We start from the raw sequence: 19091 nt of genomic DNA on the forward strand, positions 1-19091 counted from the left end.
GATTGTCCAAGTTAGGGCCAAAATCACAGCTGGTTAGAGGCAAAATGCATGTGTACAATCATCTGGCTCAGTTTCTATCTACCCTGTCTGCCCCACTTTTCTTTTTCCTAATATCTGACGTTCTAGGTAAGGAATTCCTGTATTTGTCGGGGAGTCTAGACCACATATACCCAGTGTCTAGGCATCCATGATGATTCTTCAAAAGAAAGACACTATGGCATTTGTGTCTTTCCTCTGAGTTAGGTCAAATCCTGGCTCTGAAGCATATTATCTGTGGCCTTGGGCAAGTTACTCTTTTTGAGCTTCAGTTTTCTCTTGGACAAACTGGGTAATCGTAATGCCCGCCTAATGGATTTTTGTGAATAATGAAATGTCAGAAGGACCAGCACAGTAAGTGCTCAGTAAATGTGACTCCTCTTATCTCAACTCTTTGATATTCAGTTGACAAGTAGTTATATTTTTGTACAACATAAAGGTAATATTTCCTAAAAGAGCAAGAGAATATAAGGATTTTCAGAATTTGTAATGGAAATTTAACCCTTGAGTTGCCTCACAACTTTGGGCCCATTCTTAGATTGGCAATCTTTTAGGCAGATGCCCCAGTATAAGCCATATCTAAGGTGAAAGTTACCAGGAAAGTTTAATCCATTCTATAAACTTGGTGCTATTCATTAAGAAGCAGATGGGAGCCCCATTAGGACCTGTTTCAAGAGCACACACTGGCTGAAAACTCTTCCTAAGATGTTCTGAGGCTGAACTGAAGGAACTCTTCAATTTGGGTAATCTGATGCTTCCCACAGGGAACATGAGCTCTCCCAATTCCACGTTCTTTCTTATTCTTTCCAAGGGCTCAGAAGACAGAGTTCTGCCTGAGGAATCACTAGGAAGCTGCATCTCACCTGCCCCCTTCTCTATCTCCAGGCCTCAGTTGCTTCATCTAACAAAGGGGGATAAAAGGCTGTTACATCCTGGAGGCAGGCCATCTCTCTCCTAGGGCTCGGATCTGTGACTCAAAGGCTTAATGGCGGGCTCACCCCCAATAAGGAAAGATGTCCTGGGACTCAGGAGATGGTCTGCAGAGTGTCTACCCAAAAGGAGTCCTCATCCCTCATGACCTCACAAACTGTACCTGGCAGAGCCATAGCTTACCCGGAGCTAGGGTCTGAAGTCAGCACTTAAAATAAGACTCCTGTACAGGCACAATTACCCTTGAAAATATCCAGGGCTGCCTATACATTGCATGTCAATGTCTTCTTTCAATAAGATCAGTATAGCCAGCTTTTCCTCCAGTTTGGAACAGCTGAACACCAGATGTAGTAATGGGCTGGTGTTTGGGGCTGTGTAGTATGAAAATAGAAAATGTTCAGTGCTCTAGACACACCCAGTGCTGGGAGATAGATGCTCATATCATGAGAGGCTGAGCTCCAAGGAGTGGGGAGGTGGAGGCAAAGCCAAGGCCAGAGGAGAAACAAGGATCCTTGACATCTGGTGCAGGTGGACATGCAGGTGGGTTGCTAAACATCAGAGGCCAGCAGGTTGAGGGAGGGGCTCCAGAGATCAGCCTGGGGTGGAGCAGTGATGCTGCGAGGTCCCTGGAACCCTGCTGAATCTTCCAATCCAAACTTGGTCTGGGGGAGATCTGTCAGGAGCAGCTCAGAGATGCCACATGCGCGGAGAGCAAAGTGGTCCTACCACCGTGTGGGAGATTGGGAGGCCTCAGGGAAAACAAGGGTGCTGGACGCCATGTGGGTTTGCATATACCAGGGAAGATGGGGGTGCTGTTCTGGCATGGGAGTCAAATGGGAGGTGGAAGAGCAGGAACAAAAATGCTGAGGTAGGAAGCTCAGCACCTGCTGGATGATGCACAAGAGCCAGGGAGGTGAGACACTGACGAAGATGGAACCAGGTGTCCACAGCCAGACACAAGAGGCACCAATATCAGCCTAGAGACTTTGGATGTTGCCTTTGTGTGGGAATTGGGGGTTTTGATCAGGAAAGTTATTGTAATCAAAGTTGATGCCTCTGGAAGCCTATCCCGGGCAGTTGGGTTCAGGCAGGTGCCAGTGAGGAGGTCAGGCAGGAACCCAGGCTAGAGACAATCCTTCACCAGATGGGGGTGGTGATGCAGCATAGGAGACAGAGGCAGCCCACTCTGAGTTCAGGGCCTGGAGGCCAAACTTCCACTCCTTCTGTACAGCACAGTGTTGATCCCTAGAGTTCTTTCTTAATGTCAGAACCTAGTCCCACATTTTCAGAGACGGCGCTTCTTGCCTTAACAACACACAAAGGTATTCCAGGTCCTAAAACTAAGAGATACTGTGAGCTTTTGTGACATCTTGCCCAGGAATGGGACGTCTTCCCTAGAGCTGTGGGGCTTTCTGTTGCATGGATTTGGGGCTCCTCAGTGTGTCTGATGAACTTCTTTTAAAACAGTTTTCCACCATCATTTCTTCCAACACAGTAGGCATAACCTTGACCAGGAAAAACCTCTCCAGTTTGAAATTTTAAATCATCAGTAAACTAAAGTTGCAGAGGCAGATTCAACCGGAAATCAGTAGAAGCCCCTGCCTCTAATGTTCTCCCCTTTGGATTCAGAGAGACAAGTTAGGTATTCTCTTTGGGCTTGCCTGCCAGGTGACTTTATTTACACATCCTTTAAACAAATATTTATTGAATGTCTGTCATGTGCCAATTATGGGCACTGGGGATGTAGCAGTGAACAAAACAATCAACTCCCTGCCCTCACGGAGCCTATATTCCAGTAGAAGACAGACAACAAGCGGTGAGTCACCAGTACAGCATCTTATATCACAGTAAGTATGTGGAGAGCAATAAAGCAGAAAAATATATGTAAGAAGTGCTGAGGTTTGCCACATATATTGAATGCTCAGGAGCTACCTCACTGAGCAAAGGCCAGGAGAAAATGGAGCAAGCCATGTGGATGTCTGGGAGGAGATTCCAGGCAGAGAGACCTGCAGGTGCAAGGTCTGGCGAATGAACTGTGCTTGGTGCTCAAAGCAAAGAGGCCAGTGAGGCTAATGCGGAGTGAGCAGGGGATTACAGGAGATGAGGTCAGGTAGGAGAGGCAGATTGTGGAGGGCCTTGGAGGTCATGTTAAGGACTTTGACTTTGACTGCAAGTGAGATGGGAGCCAGGGTGGAGTTCTGAGCAAGGACAAAGTAAGCTGGCTCCCATTTTTTTTAAATTTATTTTTTAAAGGTATCATTGATACTACATTCCTATGAAGGTTTCACAAGAAAAACAACGTGGTTGCTACATTCACCCATATTATCAAGTTCTCCGCTCCCCATACCCTATTGCACTCACTGTCCATCAGTGTAGTAAGATGCTGGCTTCCATTTTAACAGAATCCCTATGCTTGTGGTTTTGAGATCAGACCAATAATCCAGTGGTAGTTTGGATCAGGGTTTTATATCTTAGCAGCAGGAAAAGACCAGAAGTTAGTAGGAGGAAGGCCCAGGGTGTCTGGGATTTGTGGAGGGAAAGTCAGATCTTAATATTATGAGGTTTAGACGAACAGCCCCCAGAGCAAGAGCTCAGCCTCCAGCCTGACCTGTCCAGTCCAGCCCAGGGCTCTAGAGGCCGCTCGGAGAGGAGCTGCTGCTGCGGTTGGAGTAGATATCAGACCTTGTAGGATGACTGCTTTGAAAGGGCCATGTGGATGTCTTAAGTGGTAATAAAAAAATCAGTTTTTATTGCCAGGCCAGAGGGTACAATTGGGAACTCCACTGTCTTACTGTTCTCTTAGGGTTTCATCAGCCACCAGTGCCAGAACCAGACACTGCATCCTCCACGCCTGTTTACATGGCTCCCAGTGACTCATGCCTGCCACCCAGAGGCTGTTCCTCTAATTGCAGCCCACACCGTACCTCCAAGACTTCACTGTATCTTCTGGGCACACACCACGGACTGAGCCTGCTGAGCAGCCGGGAAGAGCCCTCAGAGAACTGAGGATGAAGGGCTGGTTCTAAGAATGCTTGGCAGCTGTCCTGTCTTCACTGAAGGGTTGTGGTGCGGGGGCCCCACATCTGGGTTCCTATTCCGGCTCTGTCGTCTGACTAGATAACTCACTATTGAACTTGAGCAAGACACATGCCTGTATAAAAACCCTTAAACTGGGTGGTTTCTCATGTTCCCTTCTTGGTTAAAGAGTTTTTGAAATAGTTTTAAAGATTTTTGAAAGAGTTTTGAAAGTTTTAAAGAGTTTGTGAAATCTCTGCATGAAACGGCGTTTCCACATCACCCCAAATTCCTTTCAGATTCCTGCTTTCCCCAAACATTCCTCCTGGCACCCAGGCACTGCCCCATGCCCTCTGGCCCTGCCTTTCCTGCCAGTGCCCCAGGATTCTGAACCTTTTTCTCTTCTTTTGCTCTCATCAGAACTTTCCTCTCTGGTTCCACCAACTGATGAGTGCTGATGAAGGGTCATTTTCTTCCACATCTCTGAACCTCAAATTTTAAATCTCTACAACAGAGATAATAATATTTATCTTAAATGTTATTACGCAGATTACAAATAGTGTATGCAAACCTTCTGGTGCACTCTCTGAGGTATTTGATAAACGGCAAACAGTATTTTTAAATGGACTCAGGTTAGACATCATTTTATCTTTAAAACCTTTGGTTCCCACCAAGGGTGTTAAATGTTCTTCATCTGTGCTTCAAAGTCCATGGGAATAATAGACTCCTGTGGTGGGCAGAATAATCCCTTCACCCCACAAAGATGCCCATGTCCTAATCCCTGTATCACATGAGTACATGACGTTACATGGCAAGAGGGAATTAAGGCTGCAGATAGAATTAAGGTTGTTGATCATCTCACCTTGATTATCAAGGGATATCCTGGCTATTACCTTGGGGACACTGTCCTGGATTATCTGGATGGCCCAGCGTAATCACAAATCTCCTTAGAAGGAGGAAGGCAGGAGAGGCAGAGTTAGATGTACGATGGAAGCAGAGGCCTGAGTGACACCAGTGCTGGCTTGGAAGAGAGAAGGCAGCCAGGAGCCAAGGAATGAGACCAGCATCTAGAAGCTGGAGAAGACAAGAAAACGGGTTTCCCCTAGAACCTCTAGAAAGGCATACAGCCCTGCTGATGCCTTGATTTGAGCCCAGTGGTACCCATTTCAGACTTCTGATCTCTGGAACTGTAATGATAAGATTGTGTTCCTATAAGCCACTAATTTTGTGGTAATTTGATACAGCTACTATTGGAAATTTACACAACCCTCAGATACATTTAATTTGCACAATAATCCATTTAGTTGTCACTATTCCTACTTTACCATTGAGGAAACTGCAGCTTAGAGAAGTTAAGTAAATTGTACAGCTAGAAAATAGCTATCAGACCTTTTGATGCAAGTTATAAAAAAAACAAGAATACAAATTGACTTAAATTATGAAGGGGATTTGTTGACACACATAACTGAAGAAAAATTGCAGAGAAGTCATGGAGAACAGGCAAGGCTTGATCCACAAGCTAAATGGATGGCATCAAGAATGCAGTATTTTATTTCTTCTCTCTGTTTTCTAACAGCTGTGGCTTTATTCTCAGGTTCCCCAAGGTGGATCCCACAGCTCTAGGTTCACCACAGTGGTGGTAAAAATAGCTGCAACCTTTCCAGATGTCACAACCTTTCTCCCCACAACTTTTAGAGAAGAAAGAAAGTTTCCTTTGTCAGAAAGCCTAGCAAAAGTCTTGTAATTCGTTGCTTCTACTTATGTAAATCCCCAATTCCTGAGCCAAATAGGTACTGAGTCCAATGGTGGACTTGTGAAGGGTGGGTAGGGAAGGGCTGAACTGCCTAAAGGAAAATCGGAGTAGTTGGGGAAGGAGACACAAGAAAGGGTCATCGAATGTCCACAATGCTGGCTGGAAAAGGTCCTGATGACAAAGTTGCTGCGTTCAAATACTTTTGCCTCCCAGGAACATTGTTTTCTGACTCTCTGGATACATTGTCACTGTCTATTTTATTCTCAGTGGTCTATTGGGACTAAGACATAAACCTGGAGCCAACCTAATCTTTGTGTCCCCAGCATCTAGCTTCTGGCCTGGCTGAGATCAGCCATCAGAGAATCTTTTGTTAAATGGGGCTGCTCTTTCCATGCAAGTGAGATTCAGAAAGCTCCTGAAATGGCCCCCCCCACCTGCCACCACCTTTCTCTAATTCTGTGAGAGAGCTGCCCCATGTTTCTGAGAAAATAGAAGTTCTTCAGCTGATACAAGAAGAGGCCTGTATGTGAGACTGTTTGAGGTGGATGTTTCTTGCAGCAAGAAACACACTGATACTTATGTCTTATGGGGTGTTGTGAGGGTTTAAATGCGAATGCATATAAAGTGCTTAAAAAGATTTAATAGGAGTTAGCTATTATTATTTTATTAACACTTAAAATGTCATCATTTATTTATGAGCTCCTCAAGGGCAAGCCCTTTCCCCTTCACTATTCTGGAATGTAACAGATGATACTTAAATGACTGTTGAACCAAATTAAAGTGTCCAAGGCACCATTTTCTGAGTCTAGTTTCTATCAATTAATTTTAAATTCAAGTCATATTTTCAAATTCACTAGGATAGCTTGCTATGGACAGAATTTCTGTAGAAAATTTGTTTTGAAAGATGAACATTTCATAGTTCAAATAACTTACGTCAAATTTTCCTATTGTACAAGTTTGGAGATTCTTATATGCATGACCAGAGTGCATTCATTCATTCACTCATCCATTCATCTATTCATCAAGACTTTTTGGAACAACTGCCATATACCAAGCCTTGTACTGGGAGGTAGGGAGATAGAGTGAAAAGCTGGTTCTTGTATTCAGGGAGGTCACAGCCTAGTGAATGAATAGACAATGAACAAGAATTAACAGTGTAGTGAGCTAAGTGCTCTGAGAGGGAGCCATGGAGAGAGAGCCCACTGCTGGGGTGCTGGGAGCAGGTGAGGACAGTGAGGGCTTCATAAAAGAGAAGCCTCTACTGTTCCTGGTGAGCACGCAAAGGGTTGAGGTCACATGGAGCTGACTTTCAGGGAAACACAAGGAACATTGGTTCTGTATGGAGGTGCATTAGGTAAAAATGGGGATTGTGTCAAAGAGGTAAGACTGGAGAGTAGGGGAGGATCAGGTCCAAAACAGCCTCAAGTGCTGCATAGGGAAGTTCAGGTTTTACATTGAAGGTGATGGGAGAACTTTGAAAGATTTTAAGCAAACATGGTCAGATTTGCCTTTCAGGTGGAATATCCTGATAGTGTTGTGAAGGGTGATTGGAGTAGTGGTGTGAAGGTGGGCAGGGAAGACCAAAGCAGGGACACCAATTAGGAAATGACTACTAGGTTGAACTGTATTAAATTACTATTTTTTAGGTCAAAAACGGTCCAATGTCATATATTTCATATGGTTCAACCTAATACAATGATATGTCATCATTGATCAGAACCCAAACAAAGGTAGCAGTGGAGAAGGTGAAGCCTAGAGACATTTAGGAATCTCAGTGTGACAGGACACCATGGTTTCTTTGATGAGCAGGACCAAGGAAAAGGCATATGCCTGAAAGTGGAAATACACAGTCATGGGTTATACAGAATAATTCTTGAACCTAGGAGAAGATTTACTTCAACCAATTAATTTTACAGCTGAGGCCTGATAGATTCGTTCATTTGGGTTTGACAATACAGTGAGTTTGGGCCTAAGCTGGGATTGGAAGCTGGTTCTCCTGACTGTTCTATACTATCCTCACTGCACCTTTGATATCCCAAGAAGGTATTTGTATTAGTTTCCTAGGGCTGCCATAACAAAGTACAGGTGAGCTTTTGAACAATGTGGAGCTTAGTGGTGTTGACCCCTCACACAGTCAAAAGTCTGCACGTAACTTTTGACTCACAAAAAACTTAACTACTAACAGCCTACTGTTGATCAGAAGTCTAACCGATAACAAAAACAGTTGATGAGTACATATTTTGTATGTTATATGTATTATGTACTATATTCTTATGATGAAGTAAGCTAGAGAAAAACAATTTTTTTTCAAATGGTTGCAAATCTCCAAAAAATTTCCAATATATTTATTGAGAAAATATGTGTATAAGTGGACCCACACAGTTCAAAGCTTCAGTGTTCAAGGGCCAACTGTACACCAAACTGGGGGCTTAAACAACAGTAATTAATTTTCTCTCCATTCTGGAGGCTCGAAGTCTGACATCAGGGTATTGACAGAGTTGGTTTTTTAAGATGTCTGCAAGGAAGAACGCACTCTGGGCCTCTCCTTCCCTGGATCATCACCCCGACCTCTGCGTTCATTTTGCCTGGCATTTTTCCTGTGCGCGTGCTTGTCTCTTCACATGGCTGCCTTTCCTTTGTGGGCCCATGTTCCTGTTTTCTCTTACAAGGACACCAGTCATTGAATTAGGACCCAGGCTATTCTGGCATGACCTCATCTTAAGTAATTACATTCTGCAATGACCTTGTTTCTAAATAAGGTCACATTCTTAGGTATGGGGGTTAGGGCTTCAACATATGAATTTTGGAGGGACACCCTAAGTTGTTTTAACTCATAACTGTTCTTTTGAAATTTTGATCCTGCGCCATTTTACTGGTAGTAGTTCTTTCTCTTCCCTTAGAAAAGATAATGGGTATTTGAGGAATAGGGGTCTTCTACTTATTTTACATTTTATCAGTCTCAAGGACAGAGTTCTGCAAGCCTGAATGGATATTCTTAACTACCAGGGGCCAACAGATAGGGATTTCAGTGAGTTTTAAGTTTTAATATGTGGTCTGCTCTTATCAGCTAAAAGGAAAACTCCTAATTGCATTCCACTTGACTAGATGGGCAGGACATGCGGCTACTTTTTTTGGGTGTACAATTGTTTCCTTTTATTTCATATGCCAAAAGCTGGCAGCCGACTGTTCTCACCTTACCTGCCAACTAGGCTTAGCAGTGGACTCCAATGTGAGCCACTGAGTGGCAGGTGTTCTTGTTCATCATGGTTTTTATATTTTTAGATATGGCACTTATTTTGGTACTATTGATATAACCAAATAGCTTTCCCTGTGTAGAATTAAAAAATAGATTGCAAGAATATGGCAGCTCTTGGGGCCTACCTAGTGAGAGGACCGACTGAGACTTAGAAAGGTGTGGGAGCCTCTGTCCCCACCCCTCACAATAAGTGAAACCACGACAAGCCACAAAACTGTGGATACATAAAAGCGTGAGCTCTAGAGTCCTGCAGATTTGGCCTTAAAACCCTGGCCTGATTTTAGATTAAGAGATGACTCAGTTGCCAGAAAGGGAACTAAATGAACTCAGGTGCCTCCTGATGAGATGCACTAAAAAGTACCATGGAATACTACTCAGTAATAAAAAGGAACAAATTTGTGATATAATAATACCCTATTGTCTTATGTTCTGTAAAACCACAGTAAGTAGATACAAGCATCTGACTACATCATGTCATGTAGTGTAGACATGCTTAGGTGCATACATTTCATATTGTTTTCTGATAAATTCATTTTCTTTCTCCTTTATATTAGTTATGGCATTATATATTTTATTGTTTTGTGTAGGTTACATTATCAATAAATTTCATGCCAGGATAGTAAAGGAGACATTATAAAATGTATGCTTTGAAAAGGGCACCCCCTTTTGACAGAGCAGAGAACCACTGGTCTAATTTCTGGTTGAGGAGAGGTCTGCACAGAATCTTCAGTAAAATACTTTCTTCCCTGATAAAGAGATGTGCTTCGCACCACTTTCCCTCCTGCTTTTGGAAGCTGTAGGACGTGGTGCTCCTGTACAATGCATTCATCTTACAACCAAGAGGCAACAAGTCTGAGGAACAAAAACCAAAATGCTGAGGATCATGGGGCCAAAATAGGGAAGGAGCCCGAGTCTTTCATGGTGCGATTGATCTGTTGCACCAATCTTGGAACTGCCTGAAGTGGACTTTGTCACATGAGATAATTATAGGTTATTGTTTAAGCCACTGCTAGCTGGGTATTCTCTTGCATGCAGGTAAAATCATCTAACTGAAATGGGGGAATATAGTAAATGGGCAATTCCAGTCAAGTGTAATAAAGTGCATTAACATAAATAGGATAATAGGGAAGCATGTCATCAGGTTCCCAGCCCAAACTGGGGTTTCAGGGAGGTCAGTGAATATTTCCTGTAGGAAATAATGTCTGGACTGGGGCCTGAAGAATGTTAGGGGTTAGCCAGATGGGGCATATCAGACAGAAAATTTGAAATCCCGACCTGAGTGGTCGCAAGAGAATGGTTAGAAAGGCGAATAGAGCAAATATATTGGGGTTTGCATTGACAGGGCTTGGGTTCATGATCAAAGGAATATGGTATAGGGGTCAAGGACCATGTGTGGATTTCTTGCACGGGTACCTGGGCCGATGGTGGTGTCATTCATTGATCCAGGAAGTACTAAAGGAATAGTGTGTCTTAAAAGGAATTAGCTCAGTCTTGGAGCCCGTGGTATGTGGAGGCGTCCAACAGGTACTGGAATATACACCTCTGGGTTTAGGAGATGTGTTTGGGTTACAGGTGGACTGGGGAACCTCAGCACCTAGGTAACAACTGAAGCCAAAGGAGAAGGTGAGGTGGGACTGGGAAAATGGAGTGGGAGGTGGTGCAAGCCAGCCAAACCAGCATTTTTGAGGCTGGGCAGAGAAGAGGGGCTGTGGAGACTGAGAGAGCGCACCCTAGGGACAGGAAGGAAAAAAACGAGTCTGATGTTGCAAAAGCCGAAGGGTGTTTCTCAGCAAGCGGAGAGAGCAAGCCGAGTTGGGACTGAGAAACAAGACAGTAGCAAGCCTCGCGCCGTCCTCGACCTGAGACGCTCCTGGGGTTAGGGAGGGATAAGGACGGGCGGGGTCGGCTGTCTCCGGGAGATACAGCGGCGGGGCGGTGGCTGATGGAGGCTGGGAGCGTGGCGGCTGCCCCAGGAACCAGGTCCCTGAAAGGGAGACTGCACTGCGGGCCGGGCGGATAACTGACTCGGCAGAAGCGCGCCTCACGGGCGCTGGCACAGTCCCCTTGGAGCCGCACGCGCCGCCGGTAACCGGGCTTCACCTTCCGGGGACAGCGTCCAGCTCGCGTTCTTTCCGAGAACTCCAATGCTAACACACCCTCCCATCTCTACCCCGCAGGAGCCCGTGCACCGCCGGGCCCTGGGGCCACAGACATGCGACAGGATGCCACCAGGCCGCCGCGAAACCTACACAACAGGTCCCGGCGGGCCCCGTCTCGAAGGGAACAGCGGTGTTTGCGCAAGCGCAGGGAGTCGCGTTCGAGCTAGCTCCGCCCCTTACTTTCTTTGTTTCCACGCCCGAGGACCTCGCGATAGTTGGACGGCAAGTCCCGCGAGCGCAGACTTGCCCGGCTCCGCGGCTCTCGCGGTGCTTGCACGAGATTGCCCCGTCCTCGCGGCTGTGCCTGTCCGTCGCCTCCTCCCTCACCCCGCCGCCTCTTGCCCGCCGCCCCTGCTCGCGGGGTAATATGGTCTCTGGCGATGGACGCCGCAGGTGCAGGTCAGTGTCGGCCGCCGGATGTGTTGCCGCGGGGCCGCACACCGACCGGCGCCCCTGGGCCTCGCCCCCCAGGCCGCCGGCCCCTGGCGTTCCCCCCGGCTCTTCGTGGCCCAGGCCGGGAGGCCCCCGTCGTTCCCTCCCGCCCCGTCAGGGACGTGGCGCGGCCGGGGTCCCCTCGTGGGTCTGGCTGGCGGCCTGTCCTGAGGCCCGCGCCGCCTGATCCTCCGGCCTCAGGGAGCCGCGCGGGGCGGCCAGGCCGAGGGCCGGACCGCGGGTTCGCGGCCACCCACTGCGGCGCGGAGTCGCCTCCCTGTGTACGAGGAGGAAAAGCACCCTCTGCGCAGAGTGGGCCCGGCTCGTCTCGTCTCACCTCGGCCCGAGGTCCAGATAACGTTGAGGGCCCTTCTCACTCTCCGCAGAGTCTGCACGTAGCACCCGACGGCCCTTTCCCCTCGGGCTGCCTCCCCACCGCTTCCCTAAGAGCGTTAAGGGCTGGGGCGCATCGCACCGGACGCTTAGGACTTGGCTTTGAAGTTCTGCCTCAGCTTCTGCAAGACCAGAGAAATGTGGGGGTTTTAGGGGCACTTGGCTAATTTACCCAGATGTTTGGCTTGGTTTGGTTTTGATTTTTAACATGTTGAATACTCTGAAAAAATATTTCAAATAAGTAAAAATTGGTCCTTCTAAATTGTGGCATTCTCAAATTGTTCTCTCTGTACTTAGGTAATTTTCAGGACATGGTTTTCCAGAACATGCCTCTACCTTATTTAAATCATTCCTGTTGTCCCTGTCCAGGTTCTTTGTTAGCACATTTCAGGAGTTACTTTGCCAGTTTTTATTTGATAAGACTCGTAATTTAGAGCTATACTGTCCTATACAGTGGACACTGCCCTCATGTAACTGTTTACATTTAAATTAATTAAAATTAAATAAAAATTTAAAATTCCGTTTCTCTGTTGTCGTGGTAGCCACATTTCAAGTGCTCAGTAGCCAGTTGTGGCTAATGGCTACCTTACTAGACATGCAAATACAGAACATTTCCACATGGCAGAAAATTCTGTTGGATAAAGCAGGTTTCCAGGTATTTTCACTTGGAATAAGGTACTTTGTAGCTGTGTTTAATGAAAGTGTATTTTCTTTTTCAGGATACGCCTTTGAGTACCTTATTGAAACATTAAATGACAGTTCACATAAGTTCTTCAATGTTCATAGACTTGGAGGCACCAAGTATGGTAATGTTGCTTATAATTTCTTGGGTTTGTTTAGTTTTTAATAATAATAATGCATTTGTCAAGCTGAGCTGAAGAAATTTTAAATTTGTTCCCACCATGTTGTAACAGGTATATTTACGCATATCTTTAATATTTTAAAAACTCTTTGGGACAACTTTTGTTTGAGGAAGGTGTAAGCCCATATCTTAACTCCTCACTGAAAAGTCTTTGGTTAATTTAGCAAAGATATTCTTCTCCGAAGAATGCAATTTAAAAACCAGAACCTAACTGGCGATATTCTATAGCTATTAGATGTATATTTTAATTTTTAAGTGAGCAGTGCCTCTAGTTCTTTATTCACCATCATTTGAAGAGGAATCCTCAAAAGGGCCCACTGACTTGAGTTATTCTGCAGTTCTGGCCATGGTTTGTCCTGGCCTGTGCACCAACACTTGTGGCAGACCTTTGTAGATACAGGTCAGGGTCAAACTCTTCACTGAGGTCTCAGAAGCAAGGACTTAGCTGAAACCAGGGTTTTGGATGGAAGTTTAGACTTTATTGACAGTTGAGTAATTTTTTTGACAAGGCCAATAAAGGGAAGACCTGTCTGGAAGAGTGATTCTTTTCAGACTTCTGAGAGAAAACTATATGAAAAGATAAATTCCAAAAATAGTGCCATCAGTTTTGGTGGAAGTCCTTCTTTCATCTTGGTCTTAATTTTTTCCCCCTTGCGTTTAATTTAATTAAGATTGCTTTTGTGGCTTTTTTTTTTTTTTTTGTAGATTTTGATAGATTTAAGTATTTTAGACTGCCGCTAACAGTATTTTCTCGTGCATCGTGAGAAGATTTATTTTGGAGACAATCCCTGACTTAGAATTGGGTTGCCATTTAGAAATAATTCACCAAAAAAGAGTAATATCCTTTACCTTGCACAGTTAGCTGCAGAGATTTGTAAAGAGAGGTTGGTTGGTTTCTTAGTGCCGTATATCTTTCATTCACGTTTATTTAGTCTCTTCACTGTTGATATGTTTGTACTAATTTTGAAAAGGGAATAATAGCTAAATTGATTATATGCAAGACAGAACTTTTAATTTCCCTTTACTTTTTCCGAATATCTAGTGATTCTGGCCTGGAAGTTTCTTAACCCACTTTTTATAGCTTTTAGAGTAAAAACATATGTGAGGGGGTTTTTTAGATTGAGTGATAAGTTCTTTCTGTGGTTAGTTTGTGGAAATGTGCCTACTTAAAGATCACCTCTATTTCCCAAATGCAGGAAGCCAGCAAGAAACTATCAAAAACAACTAAAATGCATTGGAAGAGAATGAGTAATACAGAAGCTAAGTTACCTCTGGAAAATAAGCCATCACAGGCATCTATACATAACTGAGTTCCAGAGTATCAAAATTTTTATAACCATGATAAGTACAGTAGAACATCTATAAACGTAAATACCTTCAAAAGAGGAATTTGTTTTATATTTCTATGGGGGAAAATCCCGTTTTTTCTTTTTTTTCCATAAGAGTGGTTATGAGAGGCTTATTAGTAATTACTTAATTTTTTTAAGAGAGAATAAAATTGGAAAGAATTGACTATGAAAGAAAGAAGCAACTTGGGTAGAAGGCCGTTTTGCTTGGTTATCATGAGGACAAAAAGTCCTTGTTGCATTTTTGGAAGGACCAGGTGGGATGGATTCCCAGACAGGTGCTTAGGAGACATTGCTTTGGTGGTCACCGAGCTCAGGACTGCAGTCTTTTCTGCTCCCATCCCACACTCTGATGCCTGCCAGGCTGAGAACTACAGCTTAGTAGCTGTTAATGAAGGGAATGTGTTCTGTCCCTCTTACGTGGTAGGGAAGAAAAGTAGCCTAGAGTTACTCAGATTCTAACTCTCTGCTCCCTGTATCAGGAATGCCTGAAGCTGCAAGGAGCTGAAAACCTATGATACAGTGACTAACAAATAGGGGTTTGTTTTTCTCACATAACAAGTCTAGATGTGGATGTCTTGGACTGTATGGCACCAGTGTCAGCAAAGGACTGAGGCTTCTCCTTTTTTTGTTTTGCTTGCTTGCTTTTGGTTGCAAATAGCTGCTGTACCTCTAGGCATTATGTCTGTGTTCTAGGCAGCTGGAAGTGCAAAACTGGAAGAGAAACCCTCGCTGGGGACTTTTGCCTATATCTCCTTGGCCAAAATGTCATTGGCCCCCTCTCAGCTTCAAGGAGGCCCAAATACCAAGTATTTGGCTTTCTAATTTTTACAGTAGAGAAATGCAAGGGGGAAGTGGTTGAAGTGATTGGCAGTGGGTGGTGTTTGAACCAGCCTAGCCTGTCCGCCTCACTAATGACACCTTCCTTCATTAAGTCTGTCTTCAGATAGAATACAACGGAAATTTTTTGATTTCTGCTTTTTTGCTGCCATTTATCTTTTTGCTTTTGAAGCTTATGCACACGTTATCTTTTTGGAAGTGGACACATTGTGGCATTGATTACATTTTGATCTTACATTTCACTTGTGGCAGATTGCCCTTTTAGTCTGACCCTCCAGTGCACTGACTACCACCTTAGAAATTTCGAATGACTTTCTTAAAGTAGATCTCTTAATTTGAAAATATATTTATTTCCAAGGACGGGAGAAGTTACTGTTGCCTGGAATAATCAGACTGCCTTCTGAGGGAACTGGGACTTGAATTTCTGTTAAACAGAGGGATCATAGAGAACAGTCATCACTTGGGGAATCAGAATGAACAGAAAACATAATGGAAACAAAATTCTTGAGTGGTGGAGGACAGGGCACCTGTCTGTAGGGAAGCTTGTCTGAGAGAGTAGCCGAATAGGCAGCAGGGCCTGCTGCTGTTGCAACCTCAGACCCCTCGTTTATCTCAGGTTATTTCATTCACTCCTTTTTCCTTCCTAACTGCTTGCCTTTTTCACCACAGTATTGCCCAGTCCTACAGTAAAGCTAGGACTTGTTTTTCTGAATTCTACCTCTGAAAAAAAATCTGTATTTAATTTTTGGGGGGAGTTTTATTGTTTCTAAGAAATTAGGTTGGGGTTGAGAATCATAAAAAGACAAGAACATGACAGGCAGTGCAGAATCTCATTTTTAGCATATGTGTACATATATGTATTTAAATATGCTGCTTTTAACAAAATTACAGTATAGTTTTATAGCTTTTTTAACTTAATATTTGTCATGGACATCTTTCCATGTCATTGAATACAAGTTTCACTTGCTCTCTGAATATATATTTGGTTTCTGAGTCAGGGAACTCATGCTCCCTGACTCAGAAAAGAATATCCAAGCATTTCTACAGTTTCTAAAGGCTACCGGTATTGCCTGTTTGGATGCATCTGTGGATTGGTTAGTTGATCTTTGAGTATCGAAGTTACCAGCTTTCCCTTGTTTATAAATAAAGCTGCTATGTGTGTATACTATTTACATTTTGATGCAACTTTGTCGTCGTATACAATTATTGGATTGAAAGTGTGCTGTTCCGTTCATCCCCACTACACACTTCCCTTGTTTACTATATACTATCTGTTCCAGTCTTCACCCTTACCCTTGAATATAAGGAAGAAAAACTCACTTAATTCAGCACTCAAGTAAAAAAGATGCAGTTTCCACACATCCAAAGAGAAAGCAAGAAAGCACAGTGAGGCCACATGGGAACCAGAATTTCTAGTCAGAGGCTGTTGTTTTTGTCATTTGAAGTTTGCCCAGTCTGTTTATCCTTTTTTTTTTTTTTTGAAATATCTGCTCTGCAGTCTTCTGTTGCTAAGCCCACTTTACTTAGTCATTTTGTGTGATGCCATTCTTCGTACGTTACGATTGGCTTACCCGCCAGTTAAGACTGTACCTCTAGATGACTTTTTCACCTATTTTAGCCTAGTTTGACTGGGCTTGTCAGTTGGGTCTGTGAGTTGGGTAAGCAACAGAACAGTGTGCTTGTGATGTTTATACGTAGTACGTAACTTTCTAATTACCTTTACCTGGCATGATTCTACTGCTCTATTGCAGTAATGCACTCACCAACTCTGCATTTTGTCCAAGGTCTGTTGGTTTTAACTCTACTTTTGCTGACAGTTTGTGTTCAGTATTAGGCCCTTTGGTAGATCACTAGCTCAGGTGAAGAAGGATTTATTCTAAGGATACAACTCCTAGGTCAGTGAAATGAAATAGTCTCAAGAAGATGGGTAGTGGGCTGGAATTGAAAAAGCTCTTTATTGGTTCTCTTGGGGCTTCAGATTTCTGCTCTCTCCATTCTTTGCTCTCTCTACTTCATTGCAGGCAAGCCTCCTCTGCCTACTAACTTTGTTCATGACTGCAAATGGCAACTTCAGTCCCTAGGTTAGCTTTTAACACCTTTCTCGTTCAGTCTGTGTCCTGACTGCAAATTCCTGAGAGAGGAATGTAATTGTCCTAGTGTTTTTTTCTCAGCAGGCCTGCTGAGGGATTGGCTCTTTCTTCAGTGCTATAGCCAGGGAGGTAATGGGACACTGAGGACTGTCCATTCCACAGGTAGCCGGTTGGACAGGCACCATGAAGTCCATCTGTTAGGTCAGCAGATGGTACCAGCTAACCTGCTTACCAGGAGTGAAGGAGAAGAGGGTCTCTGCACCTTCATCAGTAACATACATTATTTTTCTTGTTTTCTCTACCTTTGTCAGTAAGTAAAAAAAAAAAATCTTGAAGCAGGAATCTGTTTTCTCTCTTTTGGCTGTTTTAGACTTTTGCCATACATACATAAAGGGTTAGAATTCTTCATTGGAAATAGATCCCATCCAGCCTGGTGCAGCAGTCTCCCTCCTTATCTGCGGTTTCGCTTTCCATGGTTTCCAGTTACCTGTGGTCCGGAAGCAGATGATCCTCCAGACACATCAGCAGAGGGTCAGAGGCAGCCCAGTGCCACATCATATGCCCCATCCTCCCCTCCATCTCAACATGTAGGTGTTTCATCATCTCACATCACAGGAAGGGTGAGGACAGAACAATAAGCTATTTTGAGAAAGAGAAAGACCACTTTCACGTAACTTCCATTATAGTCTATTGTAATTGCTCTATTTTATTGTTAATCTGTTCTGAGCCTAATTTATACATTAAGCCTTATTGTAAGCATGTAGGACTAGGAAAAAACATAGTATATATAGGGTTCAGTACTATCCACGTTTTCGGGCACCCGGGGGGTCTTAGAACGTATCCCCTGAGGATAAGGGGGAGCTACTGTATTGACCAGAGACAGAAATAAAACCTTGACTCCAATCAGACTTAATACTGTCACAGATTTGCTAGGGTTACAGGTCTTTCTAGAACAGTTTCTTGATATTTTTTCCAGGCTACTGGCCTTGAACAGGGTTTTTAGGTTTACCTCATAGCTAAATTAGCAGGTTCTTGCCCATTCCCCTGCCCTCTTTCTCAGTCTGGACTCCAGAGCTACCCTCCTTGGGGCTTTAGGCAAGCCTGGAATGTTTGAGGTTTCTTCCTTCCTTCAGTCTGGTGTATTTTTCTGTCCTCCTCAGTTTATCTAAAACCTGCTTAGTAGCCAGTTGTCAATACTGATATCCTTTATGGATGATTTCTTCATCTATTGTGTAAACCTGGTATTTTCCCTTTTTCAAAAGAACAAAACCCTTCTTACATTACCTATTTGTCCTTACTGCATTGCTTTGCGGTATGTAGGAAAGGTAGTTTTATACAGATGAGGAAAATGAGGCTAAAAATTTAGGTAATTTGCCTAAGGTAATGTATCATTAAAGCGAGGAAGTTGGATCTTAGACTCATATCTTCTGATTTCAGACCAGTGCTTTTCCTTCCTTAATACCATTGTTTTCCAGCTTAATGATGGCAGTAATGAAAGTGCTAATGTTTATTTATTATGTACTGTATCTCTTCTGTAAGATAAGTTCTGTTATTACCCACTTGGCTGAGGTTCTGCTTCTAAGTACCATTACCTGATAAGTGGTAGAGGAGAAACTTCAACAAAAATCTGTGACTGTGATGCTTGTCAAACTGCTGCACGGAGGGCTGCGTGCTCACGCTTACAAAGACACAGAGGCAGCATAAACAAGTGGACTGGTCCTGGTCGGAATTGTGGCAAATGGGAGTACAGGCCCTACAGAAAGGGGTAGGTGCTACTCAACTTCCAACAGAAGTGTGAGGTTAGTGCTGTGAAATTCTCTGATATGTATATTAAGAAGCTAGAAATTTGGAATTCCATGTGAATAATTTCTGGTTTTTCAATGTTAGCTGTTAAATTAAAAAATGTGAAAAAACTGCAGAGCAAACAAAACATGTCAGTAGGTCAGCAGTTTGTGACTTCTGGCCTGAAAGGTGTGCTG

The 19091-nt window shown here is 43.8% G+C and overlaps 1 protein-coding gene and 1 long non-coding RNA gene across 3 annotated transcripts in view; both read left to right on the top strand.

Moving 5' to 3' along the window:
- Positions 1-2002: 2002 nt before the first annotated feature.
- Positions 2003-4140, top strand: LOC130681454 (uncharacterized). The gene is made up of 2 exons (XR_008994616.1): positions 2003-2782; positions 3770-4140. It is a non-coding gene; the product is annotated as an uncharacterized LOC130681454 (long non-coding RNA).
- Positions 4141-11381: 7241 nt separating this feature from the next.
- IREB2 (iron responsive element binding protein 2) overlaps positions 11382-19091 on the top strand; it is a 54365-nt gene continuing 46655 nt past the window's right edge. Inside the window, exons 1-2 of one of the 2 annotated variants that reach the window (XM_057494848.1) lie at positions 11382-11548; positions 12694-12780. In XM_057494848.1, the coding sequence (XP_057350831.1) occupies positions 11530-11548; positions 12694-12780 (106 nt within the window). In that variant the 5' untranslated portion in view covers positions 11382-11529. The remainder of the gene's footprint in view (positions 11549-12693; positions 12781-19091) is intronic. The other variant, XM_057494847.1, reaches the window with a different exon arrangement.

Source organism: Manis pentadactyla, chromosome 18 (assembly GCF_030020395.1).
Source record: "Manis pentadactyla isolate mManPen7 chromosome 18, mManPen7.hap1, whole genome shotgun sequence".
NCBI classification, from domain to species: domain Eukaryota; kingdom Metazoa; phylum Chordata; class Mammalia; order Pholidota; family Manidae; genus Manis; species Manis pentadactyla.